Source organism: Cydia pomonella, chromosome 1, assembly GCF_033807575.1.
Source record: "Cydia pomonella isolate Wapato2018A chromosome 1, ilCydPomo1, whole genome shotgun sequence".
NCBI classification, from domain to species: Eukaryota; Metazoa; Arthropoda; class Insecta; order Lepidoptera; family Tortricidae; genus Cydia; species Cydia pomonella.
Window position 1 is genome coordinate 31,778,716 of NC_084703.1, and position 24,651 is coordinate 31,803,366.

Here is a 24,651-nt window from a genome sequence, read left to right on the forward strand (position 1 = left end):
ACTTTTGCAGCTCGCTGTACATCTACTTTTTAGTAAGCACAATATACATATATATTATGTGTAGGTACATAATATAGACTAAGTATCAAATCAAGGACACAATTAAAAATAACACCGCTGCGAAAAGTTAGTTGAAAAACAAACTCTACAGAACGGTATTGTTATGGCAACGAAGTAAGTTTTGTCGATAAATGCTCGCATAAACTGCACTTGGACGCGCCGCCCTTCAAGAGCGGAATTGACAGTTCATACTGATTAAGTGATTGTTAGTGTATATTTGAATCAGTTATTTCGCTACATAGATCAACATGGGTAATACAGAAAGTAATGTAACAAGTGGTGTCAAGAAACAAGCTGGTACATGTACCCAGAAAATATATAAGTTAGTTGACGTTAAGGGTGAGTACAGTTTTCTTTGTAAATTGAAAAAAAAAACTTATCTCACTCCGGGTTCCTGATGGTAAAGATTATCCATCGCGGTTTAACGCGGCGAGCATAATGGGCACCTTTACGTGTGGAGGAATGCGGAGGGAGATTTGCTGACCGACCCGTTTTGCAAGTTTTTAGGGTTCCGTACCCAAAGGATCAAACGGGACCATATTACTGAGACTCCGCTGTCCGTCCGTCCGTCCGTCCGTCTGTCACCAGGCTGTATCTCATGAACCGTGATAGTTAGCCAGTTGAAATTTCTACAAATTATGTATTTCTGTTGCCGCTATAACAACAAATACTAAAAACAGAATAAAATGAATATTTCTTTCTAACCATGAAGTTCTCATCCAATCACCGAAGTTAAGCAACGTCGGGCGGGGTCAGTACTTGGATGGGTGACCGTTTGTATAGATAATGGTACGGAACCCTTCCTGTGCGAGTCCGACTGCCACTTGGCCGGTTTTTGTTTGATGTTACCTATTAGCTATCTATCGTCATAATAAATATGACTTCAGGTGGAGGGCTGCTGGTGGACATGATGAAGCGCGCTGTGCAAAACAAGCAGTATGCGGAGATCGACCACGCCATCAAGACCAAGGTGGAGCCCTTCCTCTACAACAAGGGCAAGGGCCGGTACATCCCCGTCTCACACGTCGTGCTATTGCGCAACAAGGAGCGGCCCAGGCATAAGCTGGTGGGTTTACATACAGTCAGAAGACTAAGCAACTTCGGGTTGGTTGCACCAAACCGCCTTCACCGTTAAAGACTTCGCTAAATTTGATCGTGTGAGAATTTTCATAGTTCTCTGCTGGGTGATGTTGATCAGTCTGTCAAGTGTGGTTGGTTGTTGCAAATGGCCCTTATTTATAAAACTTAGCTAACCTCTGTTTGTCTCGTTCTGACAAACTACTTACCTACTTACTAGTAAATTAATCTTGGCCTCTATCACAGGAGCAAGCCATTTTACCCGGTCCTGCGTGGATTTACGCCAGTTTTCTTTCACTGACGCCGAGCTCACGGTGACCTTCACTCTATCCGCCCACCGATACTTAGGATGACCTACAGCCCGCGTAGCCAACGTGCCAATCGTTAACGCTCCGTAGCGTAGTGTAGTCATCTCTCTCTATCACTGGGTCCAGTGGGTCGACCCAAATATGCCCTCTTTACAGCAATAGCTACTTCACCTATAATAATTATTTTTTTATTTCATACACCGAAGCAACCATTTTAGTTGCTCTTTGCTGTACTTTTTCCAGCAAAGTGATGTCCTTTTTAAAATAGGGGGACCATATCTGAAAAGCATACTCAAGTACAGGACGGAGATATGATGACTTGTATATTTTAATAAATAGATCCTTAGTAATTACATGGAATGCTTTCCGGATCATATACAGCATAGAATTTGGTCTCTTGGTAATTTTGGTGATATTAGTGTCCCATTTTAAGTTATGTGAAATAGTGATGCCCAGGTCTCTTTGACTAGCTACTGCTTGTAGGGGAACAGAGCCAATGTGGCAATTTAGTTTTGCTTTTGTTTTTCCTACATGTAGGACTGTGCACTTGACAGCATTTAGTGATAGGAGCCAGTCTTTAGTCCACTGAACTATGCGATCTAAATAACTTTGGACAATATTATGAGTTACCAATGGATTACCCATAACTTTGGTATCGTCAGCAAATATTGACAGTTCCGACTGTACTACACTCTTCAAATCCATTATAATTATGCCAAACAGGATTGGTCCCAGCACTGATCCCTGAGGAACACCACTACAGACGTTGTGTTCATTCGATAGAGTTTCCCCTACTCTAACTTTAAATATCCTGTGGGTTAGAAAGTCCGATATCCATTCAAGGAGCTGATCACGAATCCCAAAGTGCTCCAATTTAGTAATTAGCTTTCGAATAGGTACGCGATCAAATGCCTTTTCGTAGTCTAAGTATATGACGTCCGTAGGCTGACGATTGTCCCAGTCCCGTGTCCACTTATCAAGACATATAAGAAGATTCGTCACTGTGGATCTTTTCGGTATGAAGCCATGCTGCTCATCGATAATTACATTCTCCTTACTTATGAAATTTCGCAATTCAGTGACTATAATTTTTTCCATAGTTTTGCAGGCTATACTTGTCAGGCCGATTGGCCGATAGTTATCAGCAACAAACTTATCACCTTTCTTGTATATGGGAGTGACATGGGCTTCCTTCCAGTCTCGAGGTAGGGTTCCATTCTTGAGGGATAAATTCATTATAAAAGTCAGCTCATCAACAAGCACGCTACTGCACTTTTTAAGAAAAATCGAGGGTAGAGTATCCGGCCCCATTGAGGTGGAATCGCTAAATATTGCTAGAGTTTTTGCCACGTTCTCGGGTGTGTCAAACTGATTCGATAAAATTTTCTACACGAGGCATTTGGACGTCCGGAATGTTTGTGTTTGCCGGTTCACAAACAAAGGATTTCTCAAATTGTTGAGCAAAAAGCTCAGCGACAACTTTCTGATCGTTCGTGATGTTCCCCTTCTCATCTCTCAGTGAAGGAGGTACCTACCGATGCCTCAGACTCAGAGGATAGCTGCTTACGGATGTAACTATAAAACGATTTTGGACCACAGCTCACTACTCCTCTTTCAAATTCAGCTTTTAACTTTCTGACTATAGTGATAGTCAGAAAGTTATCACCAGTTTATTATTTTCAGTTCTATATGCTTTATATGATTTTTCACAGCCAACCTACTTGCTTACTTACTTGCTTTGCTTACTTGCTTTGTAATCCATGGCTTATTTACATTTAACTTTTTATTTTTAGTTGACAATGGTCCATGAGTCTCGATAGCAGTGTGTGATTTCGATCTAAATTTTTTCCATGCTTCGTCAATGTTAACCGTGTTTGTGTAATCTAATGTGTTTATTGAGATAGTGTTAAAATTTCCTGAAAATCAGCTTTAAAAAAGTTTCTTCTTACTTGTCGCGTACAGGTACTTCTGTTTGATTTTAGCTCAATCTGTACTGTTGCTAGGAGTACTAGGTGGTCGCTTTTTCCTATATTAGGGTAGTATTCTACTTAAGTACAAAGGTTTTCTTCGTTGCACATAATTAGGTCAAGTAAAGATGCCTCGCTATTTCGCTTCCTTGTTATTTCGGTCACTAGTTGGTTTAGGTTACTGTTTACAAACATATCAAGAAAGTTAGCATGTAGTGCATTATACTTATCGGTATCAACGTCATCCAACGGCCGCTTAAGGTCCAGTATTATTTCGAGGACTGTTAGCTCTCCGTTGGCTGGGCTATGGCTGGGCCTTCTGACAAACACAAATATCAAAATAGACTTGACAGACGTATATTGAACGTATATGAATAACGCTATGGGTACGCTGCCCCGCTACGCATTACCGCTATTGGAAAACTCGTTCAATAGGGAGTATTACAGCAATTCTGCCGCCAGAGTGCAGCACTAGCACCTTTCGTAAACCATCTTAGAGTAACTTATACATACTGTGCCTTAAACTGTTTGACAAGTTTTCACAGATAATGAAATAAGATAGGACATTGATGCATCAAGGCGGTTTGTTCCAAAGAGCCCACCGGGAAACGCGAAAATCGAAATTTAGTTGTCTGCCTCTTCATCGCACGAATATGCAAGAGTGATAGAAAGGTTAGATAACGAAATTTATCTTGTTTCGCGGTAGACCCTACGCCGAGTTTCGCGTAATATTCCCTGTTGTTTACCTTATTCTAATATATTCTCGCGTAGCAAATTCCAAATTAGTATCGTCAAAAAATAAGTATGTTTTGTTACCAAATGACGTAAAACGGGAGTAATGTAAGGAGACTTTAAGGCGTCACACACACATTTTATCTTAAACACCTGGATCATGGCTCTAGAATATAAAAAAATATATAAAATACTATAGTAAGTATCTTAAGGTATATCTGTTAAGTTACGGTAATATATCCGTTCAATATCGTAAAAGATAGTGTCATATTATTGTATCTTTGTCGTTTGTATCATGTTCGTATATACCTTGCGATATATTTTGTATCTTAAGATAGCATGTTAAGATACGAGTATAATATCTGGGAGACCGAGGTTTGCTCGGAAAACATATTAAAACTCATAAATGGGCGTTTTCCCAGAGATAAGACCTAGCTAGATCGATTTTTCGCCCCCGAAAACCCCCATATAGCAAATTTCATCGAAATCGTTAGAGCCGTTTCCGAGATCCCCGAAATATATATATACAAGAATTGCTTGTTTAAAGGTATAAGATATATGGTATAGGTATCTTAGCCGTCTGTGATGGCCCATACAAACTGTATAGTAAGCAATATTTTATGTTAACATAAAATATTATAGTATCTTCGCCGCGAGTTAAAACCTTTATAAAAAAAAAATGCATTTATTTCAGACAAACATGGTCCATATTTTGTTAGTACATCTTAAGAATATGCTTATGAATATGCTTTATGTGTAGCCGGTTTTGCTAAGATTGAATCTAGGTACATATTAATCTCAATTACTACATGACCTGAAATGAATACTTTACCTGTTTTTTGGTTGACCTGAATAAATAAAAATATTTCATTTCCATCCTGTAAGCCTAACACAAATATCTTTGATCGGATCGATCATATTTACATATCTATCTATCGTTCGGACATGCAGAGACATAGAGAAGTAAATATTAAATAGACAAAGGAACGGTAAGATGGAAGATGTTCGCGGTAGGTCCAAACAGATCAAAGAAACGAGTAGTGTTAAATTGGGTTTGATCTGGCAGCTACCGCCGCTGCGCGGTATGGAGAACCCGGACGAGGAGTTCGACATCGAAAAGGACTGGCCGCACGTCACGCAAGAGGAGTACGACGCCAACCCTTCCAACTACCGCGAGCTCTGCTGGGACCTCAAGGTAAGTTTCGTCATCTTCTTACCGCTGACTTTTTGACACCGCTCACTAAGCCTCTAAGGGTAACCTAAAGAATTGGCCCAGGCACTAATGAACAAAACCTAATTCAGGGAAATTAGTTCGGTAATTTGTTAAGATGTTGTCATATTTATTTCAGAATTAATTTTCCATATTATATTATTATTAGTAACTTATTACCTAATATACTAAACCTATATTAATAACTATTTTATTTTATAATGTAGTACACTAGATTTATTATTATGGGCATGTAGGCTACTCCAGTACTGCCAGAAAGCGCCATCTACCCTATCCGCGACTGTGGCAAGGAGACTGTTGGCGCTGCCGCGCACGCCACCCGCTTGCGCATTGCGCAAAAGTCGCACGCCTTACTGCTAAGCTACCAAAGCTTTAATATACCTTGCGATCGTGCACGAAATTCCATTAAATATTGTAGGCCAATATTCCAGGTGGGCTTCCAGTTTTTAGCTTCCTTACACGTAGGGCAAGATCTTTGGTCTGGGTGCCTAACCAAGGTGACAATCGTTTGCTTTGAGTCTCTTTATCACTCTTCCATATTAGTGCGACAGTGACAGTTGCGCTTCATTCGTTATTGGTATATTGCTGTCGGCTACGCAAGTACGTACTCTAAAGGCGTATCGCAAGTTTAGGTATCAAGTTAATTGTGTTCGACCTCAATGTGTGATGAAAGCGCCGCTTGTCTATTTGATGAAATCATGAATACATTTTTGGTTATTTGGAATAAGAGTAAGTAGGTAGTATTGCCGCAGGAGCGCGGCGCCGTGGGCGAGACGATCCTGCACCTGTGCCTGCTGAACGCCACGTCGCTTCTGGCCGACTTGGCCAAGCGGCTGCTGCGCTTCTATCCCAAGCTCATCAACGACGTGTACATGAGCGACGAGTACTACGGTTAGATAACATAATATGGAAAATTGAATCTTCACTTTATCTATCTCACTTGAGAACAGCGTACATATTTGATTTGTAATGTTTTACAGATAGTAAGTATTTTCATCGTGTGGCCAACTTGTGATAAAAAAAAATAGTTTAACCCTTTGTTTATTTAACCCTCGTGCCTTGACTTGAATATTGACACCCTCCTAATGCTCAGGATTCCAAGTTTCGAATTTTTAGTTTCAATTTAAGCTTTCGCTTGCTCGGGTATCCATATTGGCACGAGGGGTGAAAAAATAACTTGGCCCCCTTGAAAAACAAATAACTATTTCCATTCCATTATTTAAATGTCAATAGTAATAAAATGGAGTAACATTTTTTCTTTTTAAGAATTGGTGGATACAAAGTGTTCATTGACCGAGTAGAACATTTTGTGTAAACACCACTTAAATAATTTGCTTTTGAATCCTTGACAATCCAGGGATTTTAGGTCATTTGGCAAGTGGTTGAAGATTTTGACAAACATGAAAAGAACAGATTTTTCAAAATGAGCAGAGTTATGACATGGGTAACTAATATTGACTCCATGGAATTTAGAAGTTGACTTAGGGTTAGATTTCATAATTTTGTACCGACTAATATGAGTTACAAAGACACATGTTTCGTAAATGTACAACGTAAACGTTGGCAACGGAAGGATTTTATATTTTTTGAACAACGGTCTACATGAATCCATCGTTTTGGCGCCACAGATTGCTCTAACGCATTTTCTTTGTCATACGAACGCTTGTTGGGCAAATGTAGAGTTTCCCCATAAAATTAGACCATAACGAAGGTTGGAAGGTGTAAAAATTGGGAGCGAAAAACAGATATCCTACAAAAATTTTAATGCCTAACTATTATAATAATTAAAAATTCGAGAATAGTCAAATATAGGGGTATTGCTGTGGTTGATAACACAACCAATTGTGTCAAGTCTTAAGGGATAAATGGGCTCGCAAGGATACGTCCGTCTTTCACGGCGTGTCAGACAAGACTCGGAATTATAATGAATATAAACTTTCTTTTTTTTTTGCTTTACACAACAAATAGTTTTCTTAAAAAAACTGCTTAAACAACATCAATTTCAACGATAATGGGTATTGACAGCCCTTAAGTAATAATGCAATTAAGATAATAATGTAATTAAAATAAACACTGCGGCATTTTTGCCCTTCGTCGCGGACTAGCCGCTGCGGGTTCTCTACGCCAAAGCCCTCATTTGATAGAGCACCTGATAAATTTCGCAGAAAATAAATACCCTCTACATTAATAACTTCCTCTCACTTGGCGAGAGTTCTATCACGGTTTTCAATCAAAGGTACTTGAGAGGGAAGACTACCTTTTTGAATCTAACGAAGTGACGGTAATTTTTCTATGAAATTCCATTTCGGGAAAAATTGGTTTCCACTAACTAAATCTTAACAAATCAAAGTGACTTGTTAAATGTTGAACGGACTGACGGACGGAAAGTGTTCTTATAAGGGTTTCGTTTTTTCCCTGTGAGGTGCGGAATCCTAAATAGAGGGAATTCACTTACCTGCCCAAAAATCTTTTGTGTTGTCTGTTTTTGAGGAAGAATCTAGGGCATCCACAGTTAGGCTAAAATAGTCTTGCAAACCAGTTTTATCAGTAGCAGGCTAGCAGTGCAATGAAAAGACGGTAGGTACTTTAGATTCTCACTACCAATAAGACTGGCTGTATAGTAAAGCCGTTGACTATTGGCAGTTTTAAACGAAAGAGTAAAAAATTAAAAAGTAAAAGACAATCTCGCTAATTCTACATTCATATTCGTTTATTGCACTCATATACGATATACTTTACTTTTTCATGCTTTAATGAATCAAATAATTTTATTATTGCAGTTTGCTAAAATATGTGTTTTATTTATCTATATAGCAATCTAAATGTTTTTTGCTATGGGACATTTATCTTTAGACATGCAAAGTCTCCGATTACAAGTAAGTCTGTTACTTTAACTAGGTACTGATTATGCAAATTTGCCTATTTGTTTAACTCGGGTGAAAGGTACCGTTTCATCCCTTGGTTAACAATCTATAGAAATAGAAACTCTATACTATACAGTGTGTCCCTAGCCATTGGACAAAGCCGAAATGTACATATGCATTAGGGTATTTAGAACCAATGTACAAAATATCATAACAACCGGTGCAGCGGTTTCGAAGAAATTAACAAATTACCATTTTTTTACTTTGGAGCAGCCTGTATGTGTTAGTAGCTCCTAAGGTAATATCCTCAAAGAATAGTATGGAATCTTCTTCGACCTTTTTGATTATCTTTTTTATTTATGACACAAATAAGCTTCTGACTTTTAAAAATGTCATATTTATCAAATATTTCGAACGAATTGTCAATAACACTGCCAAAGATTAACACAGTATGTTTCCTTTAGTTGTCGAGTATTGCTAATAACTTTTGTTCGAAAATAATATTTTTTTATCTTTTGTTCTAGGTAATTAAAAAAATATTAACGTCAGAGCATTCCTGAGAAGTAACCCTACGTGGGATTTCAGCGTTTGTCCAATGGCTAAGGTCACCCTGTATATATCTACTATACTTTAAGCTCCAGTTTAGCTTATTGTGACGGAACAGTAACTACGGAACCCTACACTGAGCATGACCCGACATGCTCTTGACGGTTTTATTTATTGTAAAATACTCAATTTATTTAGAGTTCAGGAAAGTATTTTAATTAACTTTTAAAATACACAGGCGAGAGCGTGCTTCACATGACGATCACAAACGAGGATCCTACGATGGTAAAGTTCTTCCTCGACGCCGGTGCCGACTACCACGAACGCTGCTACGGCAACTTCATGTGTCCCGAGGATCAGAAGGCTTCGCGCTCCGACTCGCAAGACCACGAGTGGGTGAACGTGCAGTACAACACCAACTACGATGGGTGAGGTTCAGTGCGATTTGTGAGCCTCTCTCGCTCATCTTATGAGAGCGGTTTAGTGAGTCTCCCTGAATGTTCCATGGCTTAACAAACAGGCGTATTCTGGTTTTAATAGGTTTAGAATTAGAACTTCATTAGATATGGATCTGATCTCTCAATGTCAGAAGTGACATATCTTCAACCAATGTCAGAAGTGATATATCATCAACCAAAAAAGTGACTTTTGATCCATATCGAATCCAGTACCCCTAGTGTAAATATTTTCGACAGCGAAACGTGACGTACGCGTTTGCGTTAAGTGTCATTTTGTATGAGATTTTTGACTTTCCAAAACGTCCCGCTTGGCGCGCTGTTCAAAATCCCATACAAAATGAGACTTAACCTAAACGCGAAAGTTACGTTACGCTATCGAATGGAAGTTACACTAGAGGTACGGATCAATGATTTATAACTCAAGATCAGTTGTAGGCGTTCCAACATTGAAGCATTTACTTTGTGACAAATTGTACAAGTTGCCTTTAGTCGCACCTGGGCAAGCTAGAAACGTGCACGTGCTAACAAGCTCCTGCTCACTGACAGGGAAAGAGACAAGCTTATGTTTACCAACGAGTATGACATAGATTAATGGTATGCGAAAATTAATCAAACATAACAGATTTATTCGTAGGTATAGAAATAAACATGCAAGTATTTTTTGTGCTCCTTATATATGAATATAACCTATCTACATATAGTTATATAATATCATTGATTCAGATCTAATTCTTAACCTATGTGTTAGGTATCTAAAACCAAACTTAGTGGTCTACTTTAACCTAATTCATGGCTTAAAAAAAATCTTGGTAAAAATACACGAGTAGCTTGCATACGATTTCCACTATTTACGGTATGAGTGTAATATTTGGCTAACGATTGTGTGCCATAGGTACCCATGCCATAACATAAGCATTTAATGTTGAACAAGTAACTTATCTAAATACAACATTTTAACAGGATATTTCGGCCAATATCCGAGATTATTCGTGATCGAGAACTATGATGGCTAATAAACGCATTCATTTGTAAACATGGTAATGTACACGGTATTTTTTTAAAGTTCAAGGGTACATTCCTGAGCTTAAATTAAGTAACTTTCTCAAAGAAACCTGTACTCTAATTAACTATATTTTATTTCTATCTGATAAGGCCCTTACGACTATGTACACTTGCCTTAGGACCTGTTTACATATTGAGAAGTGAGTTTATACATTTGCTATTAAACACAAACGATCGATATTCGAAATGTCATTGATATAGACTTAAATTGACCGGGATATAAACCGTGATTACCTTTTATATTATTTTTATGGAGCTCCCCGAGAGGAGGAGGAGGAGGAAGGTAATCACGGTTTATATCCGGAGGTTTATATAAGGAGGAAGGTAATACGGTTTATGTCAATTTAAGTCTAGTGAAAGTAACCGTGACTCATTCAAAACTGTTATTGTCATTGATATAATGTCAGAGTTATCAATTGTTTGGTGGAATTAAGTATAATGTACGTGTAACAACAACGATATTAATTACTATTAACGAATAAAAAAAAGCAATAAAATAAAATAAAAATCCAAAGAGTAAAAAACTAAGTATACTTAGCCATACCCCGAAGTTAACGGAGTTTAAAAAAACACCGTGTATTATAGTTACGTGTACTGGGGCGAGTACCCGCTGAGCTTCGCGGCGTGCCTGGGGCAGGAGGAGTGCTACCGGCTGATCCTGGCGCGCGGCGCCAACCCCGACCTGCAGGACACCAACGGCAACACCGTGCTGCACATGCTCGTTATCTACCAGAAGATGGTCAGTTGTACATTCGAGTGCGATGCTGTTGTGTCAAAACCATCTACCGTTGCCACTATCATCACAACCGTTATTTATTAATATTTGATTCACAGTGCTAGTATTATATCACATGGTAGAATTATGTTCCTACGAAGTACGAAGTACTCGTAGTGCGGCTCCTTAGCTCAATTTAGTATGGAGGTATGGTCCCATCCGGTAGAAAGCACAAAACTTGTAATGCATATAGCTTCTACGTTTATAAGAATAAATAGAAGAAGAAACACGCCGAGAAGTTATTGTATGACTATTCAATATAAATAATAAATAAATAAATATTATAGGACATTATTACACAAATTGACTAAGTCCCACAGTAAGCTCAATAAGGCTTGTGTTGAGGGTACTTAGAGTAAGTAAGTAAGTAAGTAAGTAAGTAAGTAATTTATTTGCATAAAATAGTGTACAGTAAGATGGTCAATAGGCAGGTACAATTTGGTTCAACTATTTTGCCTTAAGAAGGCGTGCAAATATTAATAGCTATTTAAATATTATACATATAGTACATTAATTCATTCATTAACAAATATTTTAATTACACAAATTATTACATAATATTAACTTAACTATGTTATAAGTCATCATGATGAATTAAAATACTACGACACAGACATTATAATAAAAATACTACACAATAACGAACAGGAACCACAATTAATTAAAATGTCATATAAAGAACATTAAACATTGAATCAACCGAATTACCTAGTAAATAATGTAAATAATACATTTTACTCTGTCCTTTATTGTGATAGGAACTCATTAATACTGTAAAATCTTTTTTCTAGTAGCCAATTGTGCAATTTTGATATACAGGCTTTATATGGCAAGGATTTTATATCTTCTGGGACATGATTGTAAATTTTGATAGCCATGCAGTAACTGTTCTTGTCACACAGTTTCGTGGTCGTCTTAGGTTTTACGAGTCTTAATGGATATCTTGTATTAAAATTACATATATCTTTTAATTTTATAAACAATGATGGATTAGACTTTACAAATTTAGTAACTTCCAAAATATATAAAGATGGTAATGTAAGTAACTTCAGCTCATAGAAAAGATCCTTGCAAGATGTTCTTGTAGGTTTCTTACAAATGGCTTTAATGCATTTTTTTTGACTGATAAAAAGTCGTTTTATTTCGCAACAGTTTCCCCAGAGTACCACTCCATATCTTAGCAAGGACGCCACATAGCCATGGTACGCAAGTAGAGCAGTTTCCTTGTTGACACGAGTTGAAAGTCTTCGGAGTGGATAAACAAAAACTGTTTAAACTTTTGCATTTCTTTTCAATTTGTGGTTTCCATGAACAATGTTTATCCATAATTATACCCAGAAACGTCACTACATCAGTTTCCTGTATAGTTTGGTCATTATATATGACATTCAATTCAGTTCCTTCTTTTCTATTACAGAATTGCATGACATTAGTTTTATTAAGGTTCACATTCAAATTATTTGCTTCTAGCCATTTAATTACTTTGGTAACTTCGCTATTGATGTCGTCGTTATAGGTAGCTGTATTATTAGATGTAATTACTAGGGAAATATCATCAGCAAATAAAGTACATTGATAATCTGTAATGTTTGGTAAATCATTAATATATAGTAAAAACAATATATATAATATATAAGACAACGATATATATAATATATAAACATTTATAAATACTTAAATACATAGAAAACACCCATGACTCAGGAACAAATATCCATGCTCATCATACGAATAAATGCCCTTACCAGGATTTGAACCCGGGACCATCAGCTTCGTAGGCAGGGTCACTACCCACTAGGCCAAACCGGTCGCCAATATAAGGAGAAATTAAGCATAATTTGACAACTTGTAATTTAACCAGTCTTGGTAATTTACTTCCAAAGCCAATATTGTAGAGAATTTTATAGAGAATATAATTCTTCTAGACATTTTTATTGTAGTTTTCACAATTTTTATGAACATTTATTTTCAGCGCGTTTCTACTTCTATTTATTCTTATAAACCTAAAAATGCTTGCCTTTCGGGATGGGACCAGAGTTGAAGCTAAAAAGCCGCACTAATAAAGCAAATGGTTTTGAAATAAGTAATTATTTCTGCTATTATTTTTAAATAATCAAGCTCTAAATTAAAGTAATCGACAGTGACAATATCTTTATAACTATTCAACATTTTTTTTTGCATTGGCATTGACAAACAGAACCAGTGACCAATATATCTTATACCTTTAAACGAGCAATTCTTGTATATATATATATATATATATATATATATATATATTTCTGTGATCTCGGAAACGGCTCTAACGATTTCGCTGAAATTTGGTATATGGGGGTTTTTGGGGGTATACAATCTATCTAGATTAGTCTTATGTTTGGGAAAACGCGTGTTTTCGAGTTTTCATGCGTTTTTCTTTCGACGCAGTATATGGTCGCTAATTTCGTGTTGCCGGCCACTGTCCGTCTGGTCCAGCGGGTTAAGACCCTGCTAAACGAGTGTTACGGGTTCGAATCTCGCCCGGTGATTAACTTTTGTTTTTTTTTTATATGTTCAAGTTTATGTATAATTTTTTATTTTTTATTGTTTTAGACAAGTTTAATTTAGTAAAAAAATGTAGTTAAGATTATCACCTATAGACCACCATATTACAATAAATGGTTATAACCGAGCAAAGCTCGGTCGCCCAGGTACTATATATTGATAAGACCTCGTTGCTGGATGTAGCCTAACTTTTTAAACAGTGGGGCTATTAAAACATTGAACGTAAATAAAGTTAGGGATGACTTTCATCCATTCAAGTTCTAAAATTCGATTGATTTATAGGGAAAACTTGTCTATATTCTACAACTACTTAGCGACTCGACTGTTGTGATTGACAGAGTACCTTCGACATGGCGTACGAGGTGGGCGCGTCGCTGCAAATACGCAACGTGCAGAACCTGACGCCGCTGACGCTGGCCGCAAAGCTGGCGCGCACGGAGCTGTTCTTCCATATTCTGAACATCGAGCGCGAGATCTACTGGCAGATCGGCGCCACCACGTGCGCCGCCTACCCGCTCGGCGGCGTCGACACCATCGACACGGAGACCGGCCTGATCAATAAAGACTCCGCTCTTAACTTGGTGGTTTTCGGGGTAAATTTTACAGTTTTGGACATGTTTTTTACATCCACATTCACGGTGGGGTTAATAGATTAAATTAGGAATATTAACGAAATATATCCGATACCATATAGCACCTATGCCTATAGTAGGCCTGGGAGCCAAGATGACAAACGTAAATCGTTTACACCAACCGAAAACTAAAATGATGATTTGATTAGTGAAACCGATTGCTAGACACCAAAGGTGATACTGATAAAATAATGCCAACATATGCTGTCAAGAATGCCAAGAATGCTATCGAGGAAAAATTATCAGGGGCAAGCATGACAATAATCAATATTGAAGGAATATCAGACCAGAAAAATATTTTTCCTTCAAACATGTGCATGAGAAATAAGTGTGACATCCTCTGTATGCTAGAAACACATAGATGACCCAACAATTGCCGCCCTCCCATCTTAGGGTATTTTTAGTGACACCCTAATTTTTGACTGCTATCCAGCGACTAGGTTTGGGAAAACGTACAATTGCAATTTCGGCAGTCCGAAGATAAAAGTTACAGCTTTTGTTTTATGCAGGGATCAAAATCACCTTGAACAGGTAGCGTATTTTAGGCATGTTTCTTTATAACCTTTTTCCGAATATTACATAAAATTGCAAAACTGATATAGCCAAAGCCGTAAAATTTTGATTGTAAGTAATCCAGTTTTAAAAAGCTTTCAAACCTAAAAATATATGAATTATACCCTTATTAACTATATCAGATTCCTATCTGTACCTATAGCTTTTTATTAAGTAAAAATCTTTGTGACAGAAACAGAACTTATGACCTGACGAAGTAATATACTTATAGGGGTAGTTCATTAATTGTCACAAACCTGTTTATTTACTAATGTTATTAATGTTGTTCATTCACTGGTGATTTTCCATTTATCTACTTATAAATTTATATTAATGTAAAATAACGAAATATTCAGCAAACTAGAATTTTTGTTTGAGCTATTAAAACGGAACCTAAAATTTCCTTAACATTTTCTTCACTGGTACACTTACTCTAAGCATAAATAGATATATTGTATTATAAACATAAATATGAACATTAGGTACTTACGAGTCGTAAGTACCTAATGTTATTACGACTTACTACCGACTTAGATGTTGTGTTATCATCTCATTGTCCTCAGGAGAAAGACGAGCACCTGGAGCTGTTGGAAGGCATGTTGATCGATCTGCTGAAGACGAAGTGGAACACGTTCGTAAAGTTCCGGTTCTACCGGCAGTTCATCCTGTTCTCGTGCTACTTTCTCGTCAGCCTGGTCTGCTTCACGCTGCGCCCCGGCCCGCCGCCCGACCACGTGGCACTCAACACAACCACGCTTAATTCTACTACTAATAATGATACCGAAATTATTACCGATGCTGGTAAGTAAGGGTAAAACAATTTACTATTTAACTACTGTCTGAGTTCGAAGTTGAAAAGAGTGACTTTAGCCTCTGGCCTGTAATGAACACTGCTTCAATGATGAAATCGATGAAATGCTGTTTCATCAAAAATACGTGTTAGCCATTTCATAAAGATACGATGATCCTAACAAAATTAATTCTAAGTAATTAACAATTAAGAGGAGAGTGGACCACCAATCCTCCATACAAACATAGTCCTCATTTTCATCCGTTGAGGTTGAAATTATGGAAAATATTGTATATTCCCCATAGCTATGCCCCTTCGTTTGACAATTTAGATCATTATTATAAGATATAGAAGCGAAAAACATATTTTAAACGTGGTTGATATACCTACATTAAATTGCATATAAGTATTTTCTGTGATGTTAATATCCAGAGAGGAAAATGGGGACTACGTTTGTATGCAGAAGCGGTGACTTGATGTCGTCTCCGTTCATCTTAATAATGAAGATTGATGAAATAATATAAATATTTACTATTATTACTAATGTTTGTTGAATCAGTCCTATTTTTTTTTATACTACGTCGGTGGCAAACAAGCATACGGCCCGCCTGATCCCGTCTCGTCCTCGTCCGGGAAACTGGACCTTATTCATATTTGTCTACAGGCTAAAAACGCTCTAACGTCGAATGTGATCTGAATTATAATAGTATTTTATACAATCGTGATATAATAGGGAGCTTTTCAGTCAAGTACCGTGTTTTGGCAACGAAGCTTGCTGAGTTGCCAAAGTGAGGTACGAGATTGAAAAGCTTGATTATATCACTATTGTATACAATACTTTTTCTACGAGTCTATAAAAATAATACTTTATACTAATAAAATCATACAGGTAAACAAGCCAAAAGTATATAGCTATTTAAGATAGGTGATCAGCCGCGATACCTTCATACTCGTACGCGCCCCGGCCGCCGGGACCCGGCGGTGTGGTCAACGACACCTTCTCGTAACTCATGAGGCCCTGGTACTTGCTCCTTGTTAAATTCAAATTTTAGACTATGCATGTTGCTACATTAAGGGTGTCACATGTGCGTTTATGACTTATGAAGCAATTGTTTCTACTATACATTCTAAAATAAATAAATAATTTGAGCTATAGTTTTGTTTCGTCTTCTTGACCGCGGCGAGCTGTGATTGATCCATTTCATTATAGTTGACTAAACCGTTTTGAAATGAATATTTTAGTTGAGTTGGGAGTCCACTCGTGAAAAGTACCCAATTACAGTTTGGTATACGAAATCTTAATTTCAACCATTATTACAGTCGAGGAGTAGAAAAATTTAATTTATATAAGATTGTAGTGATACTACATAATATATTTCTTTGCAGGCTCTATGTTTTGTTTTACAGAAAATTGCACTTCCTCGCTAAATCCCAGTGAAATAGACCCGGGGGCCGTGGAGATATTAAACGAAACTAAGCCCGGTAGTGGACCCTGTGCTCGTTTTAAAAGTCATCCTAAGGAGAAGGACAAACGTAGGTTAACATATTGAATAGAATATGAGTAGTAATATGAAGAGCCACTGGACTGCATGCTTAACTAGTATATTGCTTACAGCAACCGAACCACCAAAGGAAACTGATATGGAAGACTGGTGGGAAGGACTCACAGAGGAGTGCAGACTGATGAATTTTGATTCTTGGCAAGCAAAAGTAAGCAGGAGACACAATAAGTAGTTGTAGTGCAGAAATAAAATAAAATGAATACTAATGCATTCACTATGATATAACTCTGTAAGTAGAATAATATTAAAAAATATTTCATATTTGTTATCATTTTTTATGCAGGTTAGAATTTCTGCAGAGCTTTTGCTTTGGCTAGGAGCGCTGGCTTACATCGGAGCGGCGTTACGAGAAGCAAGATTTCTCGGTTTGAAAATGTTTGTTGAGAATTTGAGCACTGTGCCATCCAGGTATGCATCTATGTATCATATGCATTTTTTCGTTATTGTGTCTAGGGCCATATATTGATATCTATTTTGCAACTATAATAAATTATTTTAGCAATTTTAATGATAGTTATAATCGATAGAACGTTCAAATACGCTGTACGAATCGTCGACGATCCCAAACTCACAAGCGGTATTGAACCTTTAAGGAGAGACTTTGCCTCCTTGTGTGTGTTCAACCGCTTGTACAATGGGCTGTACTCTGAAGAATTATTTGACATGATGCCAACGGCCGCTTTATATCACCGCACCGCTCGCCGGCGGCAAGCTGTTCATCCTCACACCCTAGAATCTAAATGGTCGCGTACTGTGCGGTTTAAGAGGAATTTGCTCCCGCGAACGCTTCGGCTGTGGAATGAGCTTCCTGCTGAGGTTTCCGCGAGGGGATACAGTATGGAGTGCTACAAAAGGAGTGTACAGGTTTTTAAAGGGTCGGCAACACGCATGTAATACCTCTGGTGTTGCAGGCGTCCATAGGCTACGGTGACTGCTCACTATCAGGCGGGCCGTATGCTTGTTTGCCGCCGACGTGGTATTAAAATAATAATAATCTGGTATGCGGTAGCAGTAACTTGTCAGCATTGTAAGCGTTGCATTGCATCTCGAGAGTTGTGTGTGCACTTGTGCAGGGTGATGTTCCTGTTCTCGTGCCTGCTGATGGTGGCACTGCCGACTCTGCGGCTTTGGTGCGCCGACGAGGCGGAGGACCACCTCGCCGTCATCATTATGCTCACCACTGCACCCTACTTCCTTTTCTTCTGCAGGTCTCATAATTTTATTATTTACATTATATAACATAGTAAATCAAAGGAATCAGGCGGTAACTCCGGTAATAATGATTTCTTTATCGGGATATTCGTATGAAAATGTATAAGTATCTATTAAAAGTAAAAAGTAAACTCTCGCGATTTTAATCGTAGGTAGGTAGGTACATTATGCTGACGTTAACAGATTCCACAAATAGATCTGTATTATTTATACAACAGGCACAATAGAGTGTGATATGTTCTGACAATGTAAGCAATAGGTACTAATTGAGTAACCTGTAATGTTTTGCTTATTTTAATTACTTTTTATGTAAATATGCACCACAATCACTGTTTTTTCTTTCCTGTGAATGCTACGCTTTTTCGATTTCATGCTAACATGGTAATTTATCTCGTATTCAATAGTATTTAAAGGGCAGTACTTCAGTTGAAAGATATTTTAGTATTTTGAAATAAACGTTTCCGTCTTACGGGTGTATTTTCTGTTGCAGAGGCTTCAAGACTGTAGGCCCGTTCGTGGTGATGATTTACAGAATGGTGATGGGTGACTTGCTGCGGTTCGTCTGCATTTATCTAGTGTTTGTGATGGGCTTTTCTCAAGGTACGTCTCATTACGGCTAATATTATGCTCGATATTTGTTTATATAAAATGTTAACTAACACCGGTTAACAAATTAATTTGCAATCAATCTTTTACTATTTGTCTTTAACTGTTTTTGGATTTATCCATGGATGAACTTATAGTTTACTGAGTGTATGAGGATTTTTAAAATAGCTAGTACCCATCGTAAATATTACGTAAATAACGTGTGTCGATGCTAGGTATAAAAATTTTGATCCGAGTCTGATAGAGCTTGTAAATATTTTCAGCGTATTACATAATCTTCCTGTCGTTCGACAATCCGAACACGCCAGAGGGCGTGGACGACTCGGTGTCCAACCCTATGCCGTCGCCCATGGAGAGCATCATGGCCATGTTCCTCATGTCGCTTACGTCCTTCTCCGACTATTATGGCGCATTTGACCGCACCGACCACGAGATAGAAGCTAAAGTAAGACTGGAATGGACCCTGAGACCTAGATAAGAGTGATCAACACGTAACTGCTGGAATGCAGGGCAACGGGCAGCTCGCGTTGCGTTGAAAGTTTAAAGTCGTTTGACGGCAAATTGACGCGAGGAGCAACGCCGAACGTGATACTCTTACGTAGACATTGCTTTGTTTCTTTTCAAATCGTTGGCCTTATAATAGTAAGAGTATTTTTTAATATAACTAACTTTCTACTAGTAGTTAGTTGGAATTATAAACTAAGCAGTTTCTTGTAGCTCTACCTAATGTTCAATGGCCAACTAGCCTAGTTCGTAGTGACCCTGCCTTCGAATCCTGGTACGGGAACTTTGTCAGGTGACAACTAAAACTTACTGATTTCAAAATATTTAAACAAGAATTAACGTTATTTTGATACTGGCTCTTAACTTGTGATAGTATTTAATTAGTGGGTTTTGGTTTTCACCTGACGATTTATTCGTGTTTTTATCATTATCCCAATTTGTTCCTGAGTTAAGTATTCATATACTTATCTATCTATCTTTTATAGACGGTGTAACACGAGGAAACCGAAATTTTTTAACCACGCACTTCTGAGGCCAAAAGAAGGAAAAAAATTTATAAGTTTAAATAAATTTCGCCAAAAAAGATATTTTTTTCTTTTTTTTTACATTTTTGAACGTACATAAAATGTTAATGTTATGGTAAAACTGGCACTAAAAATGAATTTTTACGATTTCTTTTTCTATCAATAAGGATATGTATTTAGACTACGCCCCATGATGACATCATGGCCACCAAAAAGGCGTTTTGCACTAAGTTACAATAAGATGTTTTTTTTAATTGGTATTAACTCTGAAACTAGGCGATATCCAGATAAGTTTATATGACATTTTCGTCTCTAAATGCGATCAGGAATACACTGTTAAAATCTTTCGGTTTCCTCGTGTTACACCGTATATACATGTATAGCGTCGTCTAGTAAGTTCAAACATTGCTTTTCAGCTCCTCTTCGTAATATACATGATTATAGTGGCCATCTTACTCGTAAACATGTTGATCGCCATGATGGGCAACACATACCAGAAGATCGCGGAGACGCGTAACGAGTGGCAGCGGCAGTGGGCGCGCATCGTGCTGGTGGTGGAGCGCGGCGTGCCGCCGGCGCAGCGCCTCCGCCAGCTCATGTCCTACTCGCAGCCGATGGCCAGCGGCAAGCGAGCACTGGTCTTGAGGATCAACCAAAAGGTCTCGCGTGAGCAATATATTCCACAGCAGAGTATGGCTCGGTTGGCTTTTCTAACATGTTAAAGTGAATACCTACTCAAATCGGCACCCACTCTGCGACCTACTACGGAATATTTAATAAAATCATGTCAATTGTCGATAGTCGAAATGTTATTTTGGCAGGATAAATTAAAGATATAGGTAGTTAGTTGTTTAAAGTCAATTTTGTTTTAGGGATAGGGGATACATTATTGCATAATATTACTTCATTTTATTGTAGGATGAGGATAAGGAAGAAATGAAAGAGATCCTGGAAATGAAGCGGACTCACGAGCGCATCGTGGCCAAGAGGCAGCAACGAGCGGCCGAACTACAAGGATCGCACGGCCGCGCGCCGCCGCCGCCCGTCCGCGATTATCCTATTAGAAAACAAACAAGCATTGCGCCCAGACCGGTGGCGTAGTTATAGGGGACACACTAGACAAAATGCCACGGGCCCCTAGCCTTGGTCTATGAGTGTGGTCCTAATTTTAAACCGAGCTCAGGCTCCAATAGCCTACATTCGATGAATTTATCATGGGCTCCCGTTGTTATAATTACGCCACTGGACATGCATTTGTTGATTTGGTTGACATAACTACTTGATGGCTTATCTAGGCTTATCGTTTAAATACCTATGCTTAAACTTATTAATGAAATAAGGGTATATTTTAGTCATTAAGTCATATAACTTTGTATAACTTACTAGGCTTTTTTTTTCTGCCCGCGACTTCGTCTATTTTAGTTTTTTTACAGCTTATTATAATCGCTTGTATTCTATTTTTATACATTTTCATAAAATAAGACTGTAAATAGATGTCGTTTTAACTCCGAATGAGTCGTTTCTAGCGCAGAATCAGCGCCATCTATGTCCGCTGCACAAGCAATAATGGCTACTTTCTTCTATACACTGTTATTAAAATATACATCTATTTTATTTTATTTTATTTTATTTTATTGGAGAAACAACAGAAGCAAGTACAATAATAGTATAAGTGATAAGTTATACATTGCAATAGACGTGCACCTACCTCCTAAAAACGCTCTCACTAAGAACTATATATAATATAGGTAAGGTAATGCTACAGTAAACTATGCTAAACTTAACGCGCTCTAGCGACTAGATGGCAATGATACAAATTGTACGAAGACACTAAGTTGTCTCACCTAGTATTTCAAGGATTTGTTTTTTGAAACTTACTCTACTTGTATTGAAAATGTCTGCGGCCGTGAACATTTTATTGTATGAATTGCAAAGACGGCGCAAAGGTGCGCGTATCCCAGCGTTAGTTGAGCAAGTCGGGACGGCGAACAAGGCTTTAGAACGGGCAGTGCTGCGTGAGGGGACCCTAAAGCGTATGTTGTCAAGCAGCTCCGGGCAGTCGTACTTATCACGGCAAATGTTGTGGAGAACCAACATATCAGAACACGTGCGCCTTGACTCCAGGGAGGGTAACTTATAATGTTTCAATAATTTACAGTAGGACATACGTTTGCCAGTTAGGCGTCTATGTGTAGCCCGCAAAAACTTTTTTTGGACCTAGGTATTAATTATAGTTATAGAGATATATAAGCCATGGCGCCATAAAACTTTTAGTTACATCTGGTTTTTGGTCCGACCACCATTTACGAGTATAATGAGGGTCACCGAACGTTTTATGTCATTTTTGAAATTGTATTTTTTTATTCAGAAGTAGACATAATGATTATCTACAGAACGCTCTGAGTCTTATTATTAACAAGTTGTAAACAATAGTACATTTCGATGCTAGTGCAGAAATAATGACATTTCCGCACGTGTAGCGAACGACGTTTTTTAATACAGTTGCGAAAAAATAAGAAAAACAACAAGTACTTTTTTATGCATGTTCTATAAGACAGAAACAATAATTGTAAATATAAAATATTATACTATTATTAACATTCGATATTGTTTTCAAACAATTTAAATGTACGATACACAAATAATCGTAAATAACGATACTTAGGTAATAATACGAGTAGTATAATATTATATATTTACAATTGTTTCTGTTTAATTGTTTAGAACATGCATTAAAAAATTACTTGTTTTTCTTATTTTTTCGCAACTGTATAAAAAACGTCGTTCGATACACGTGCGGAAATGTCATTCTTCACTCGTCCCTAGTCTTGCTTGCAAGATATCTCGGTACTCGTGAAGTAATGACATACTTTCCGCACTAGCATCGAAATGTACCATATTTCTTTTTTGTCAACTGGTTACAAAACTACGCTAGTTTTGGAACAGGAATAGATTTTCTTTTTGGGCAACTAGTTGCGTAAAAGTATGTTTTTTTTAACAACTGGTTGCGAAACTTGGTTGCCAAACAGCCGGAAGGATCTGTTTTTCATCATGGTCTTCTTTAGTCTCATTTTCGGTTTCGTTTTTCATGTCGTTGACGTTTTCGCCGAAAACAATTTGACAGGTTCGGTTCGGTTCTGTACCCCTAGTGTAAGTAAATTCGATTTCCAAACGTGACGTACGCGTTTGCGTTTAGTCTCATTTTGTATTGGATTTCGAAAGAGCGCGCCAAGCGGGACGTTTTGGAACCTCAAAATCCTATACAAAATGAGACTTAACGCAAACGCGTTCGTCACGTTATGATGTCGATCAAAGTTACACTAGGGGTACTGGACACATCTGTAATTAGTCTCTTTTGTTTTTGTTCGCATTCCGAGTTCGTCACATTCGTTTTTCGTCTCGCCTTGGTAACCCTTTTTTTTCATATTTGAACTTTGTGAAAAGGCATTATTATACACTGTGTTTTTATTGATTTCCGTTAATTTCAAGGGTGCATTCCTGAGCTTAAATTAAGTAACTTTCACAATTAATTTCTGTTTTTTCTTATAAGGCCTTTACGAGCGTGTACACTTGCCTTAGTGCTTAGTACGGGCTTATTCATTAAGCAAGCAAGCAGCAGCAAGTTAAGTACTATCTCGGACGATCGATGTTCGAAATGACATTGTATGTCACAGTTTTCAATTGTTTAGTTGAATTAAATGTAATGCCCGTGTTACAACAACGCTATATGCAACATTTAATTACTTTTTATAAAAATAAACTGTGCCATTTAGTTTCCTTAAACGTACTTACCCATACCCATAGTTAACGGAATTCAATAAAAACACGATGTATTGGAATGCAAGAAAAACAATTTCGGCTGTTTGAAACAGAGAACATTTTTTTTATGATAGAGGAGGCAAATGAGCAGACAAATCACCTGATGGTAAGCGATTATCGCCGCCCATGGACACCTGCAACACCAGAGGGGTTGTTAGTGCGTTGCCGGCTTTTAAGATGGGAGTACGCTCTTTTCTTGAAGGTTTGAACATTTTTTAGGATTCCTTAGTCAACTAGGAACCCTTATAGTTTCGCCATGTCCGTTTGTCTGTCCATTCACGGCTTTGCTCCGTGGTCGTTAGTACTAGAAAGCTGCAATTTGGGATAAATTATCAATCATGGCGACAAAATGGTACAATACTTAAAAACTAAAAACATATTTTTATGTATATTTTTTTAACAAGCTTTTATTTAACTTGCAATGTATGTATGTTAATGGTACCAATCATGGAACATTTAAGAGAAAATTTGGACTGTTTTTGATATTTCACCGACACCTCTCTAATTCGTCCTTTATGTTTTCTATGTATTTAATGAAAGCTACTGCAATTGGTTTCAATATTATTAATCAATTAAAACTGTGGTATTTGCTCCAATCATGGAATGTATGGTGCCATTCATTTTAAAAATAACAAATATCAATGAAAAATTAAACTTAAGCAGCTCTTTAGCGAACATGATTGGTTTTTGAGTTATCGCATGAAGTCTTTCCTTCTTAGAAAACAAAGTACAAAGCGCTTTGAAAGTCCCTTTTGCTTGTAAATCTTGAAATGTATGTACTTACTAAATGCCCCACATATACGGAATGGGGTTGGCAACTGTCAAAGGTTTG

The 24,651-nt window shown here is 37.6% G+C and overlaps 1 protein-coding gene and 1 long non-coding RNA gene across 2 annotated transcripts; one reads left to right on the top strand and one right to left on the bottom strand.

Annotated features, from left to right (window-relative positions):
- The first annotated feature begins 227 nt into the window (after nucleotides 1–227).
- LOC133519500 (transient receptor potential cation channel subfamily V member 5) lies at nucleotides 228–21,614 on the top strand. Its single transcript, XM_061853509.1, has 16 exons — nucleotides 228–399; nucleotides 948–1,126; nucleotides 5,211–5,339; nucleotides 6,128–6,266; nucleotides 9,024–9,213; nucleotides 10,891–11,044; nucleotides 13,957–14,211; nucleotides 15,366–15,603; nucleotides 17,000–17,125; nucleotides 17,208–17,302; nucleotides 17,438–17,562; nucleotides 18,228–18,362; nucleotides 18,857–18,966; nucleotides 19,236–19,417; nucleotides 20,417–20,659; nucleotides 20,919–21,614. Exons 1-16 carry the CDS (start codon nucleotides 309–311, stop codon nucleotides 21,099–21,101), a joined length of 2,574 nt encoding a protein of 857 aa, XP_061709493.1. The 5' UTR covers nucleotides 228–308; the 3' UTR covers nucleotides 21,102–21,614.
- On the bottom strand, nucleotides 21,475–23,613 carry LOC133519525 (uncharacterized). Its single transcript, XR_009799635.1, has 3 exons — nucleotides 23,338–23,613; nucleotides 22,218–23,145; nucleotides 21,475–21,606 (listed from the first exon to the last, which is right to left on the bottom strand). It is a non-coding gene; the product is annotated as an uncharacterized LOC133519525 (long non-coding RNA).
- Nucleotides 23,614–24,651: the final 1,038 nt, after the last annotated feature.

Excerpts from the sequence above, each read along its gene's own strand:
- LOC133519500 (XM_061853509.1), top strand. The coding sequence starts at position 309 with ATGGGTAATACAGAAAGTAATGTAACAAGTGGTGTCAAGAAACAAGCT. Across the intron at positions 400-947 it reads TAAGTTAGTTGACGTTAAGG|GTGGAGGGCTGCTGGTGGAC; the intron begins GTGAGTACAGTT and ends ATATGACTTCAG. Across the intron at positions 20,660-20,918 it reads TCTTGAGGATCAACCAAAAG|GATGAGGATAAGGAAGAAAT; the intron begins GTCTCGCGTGAG and ends ATTTTATTGTAG.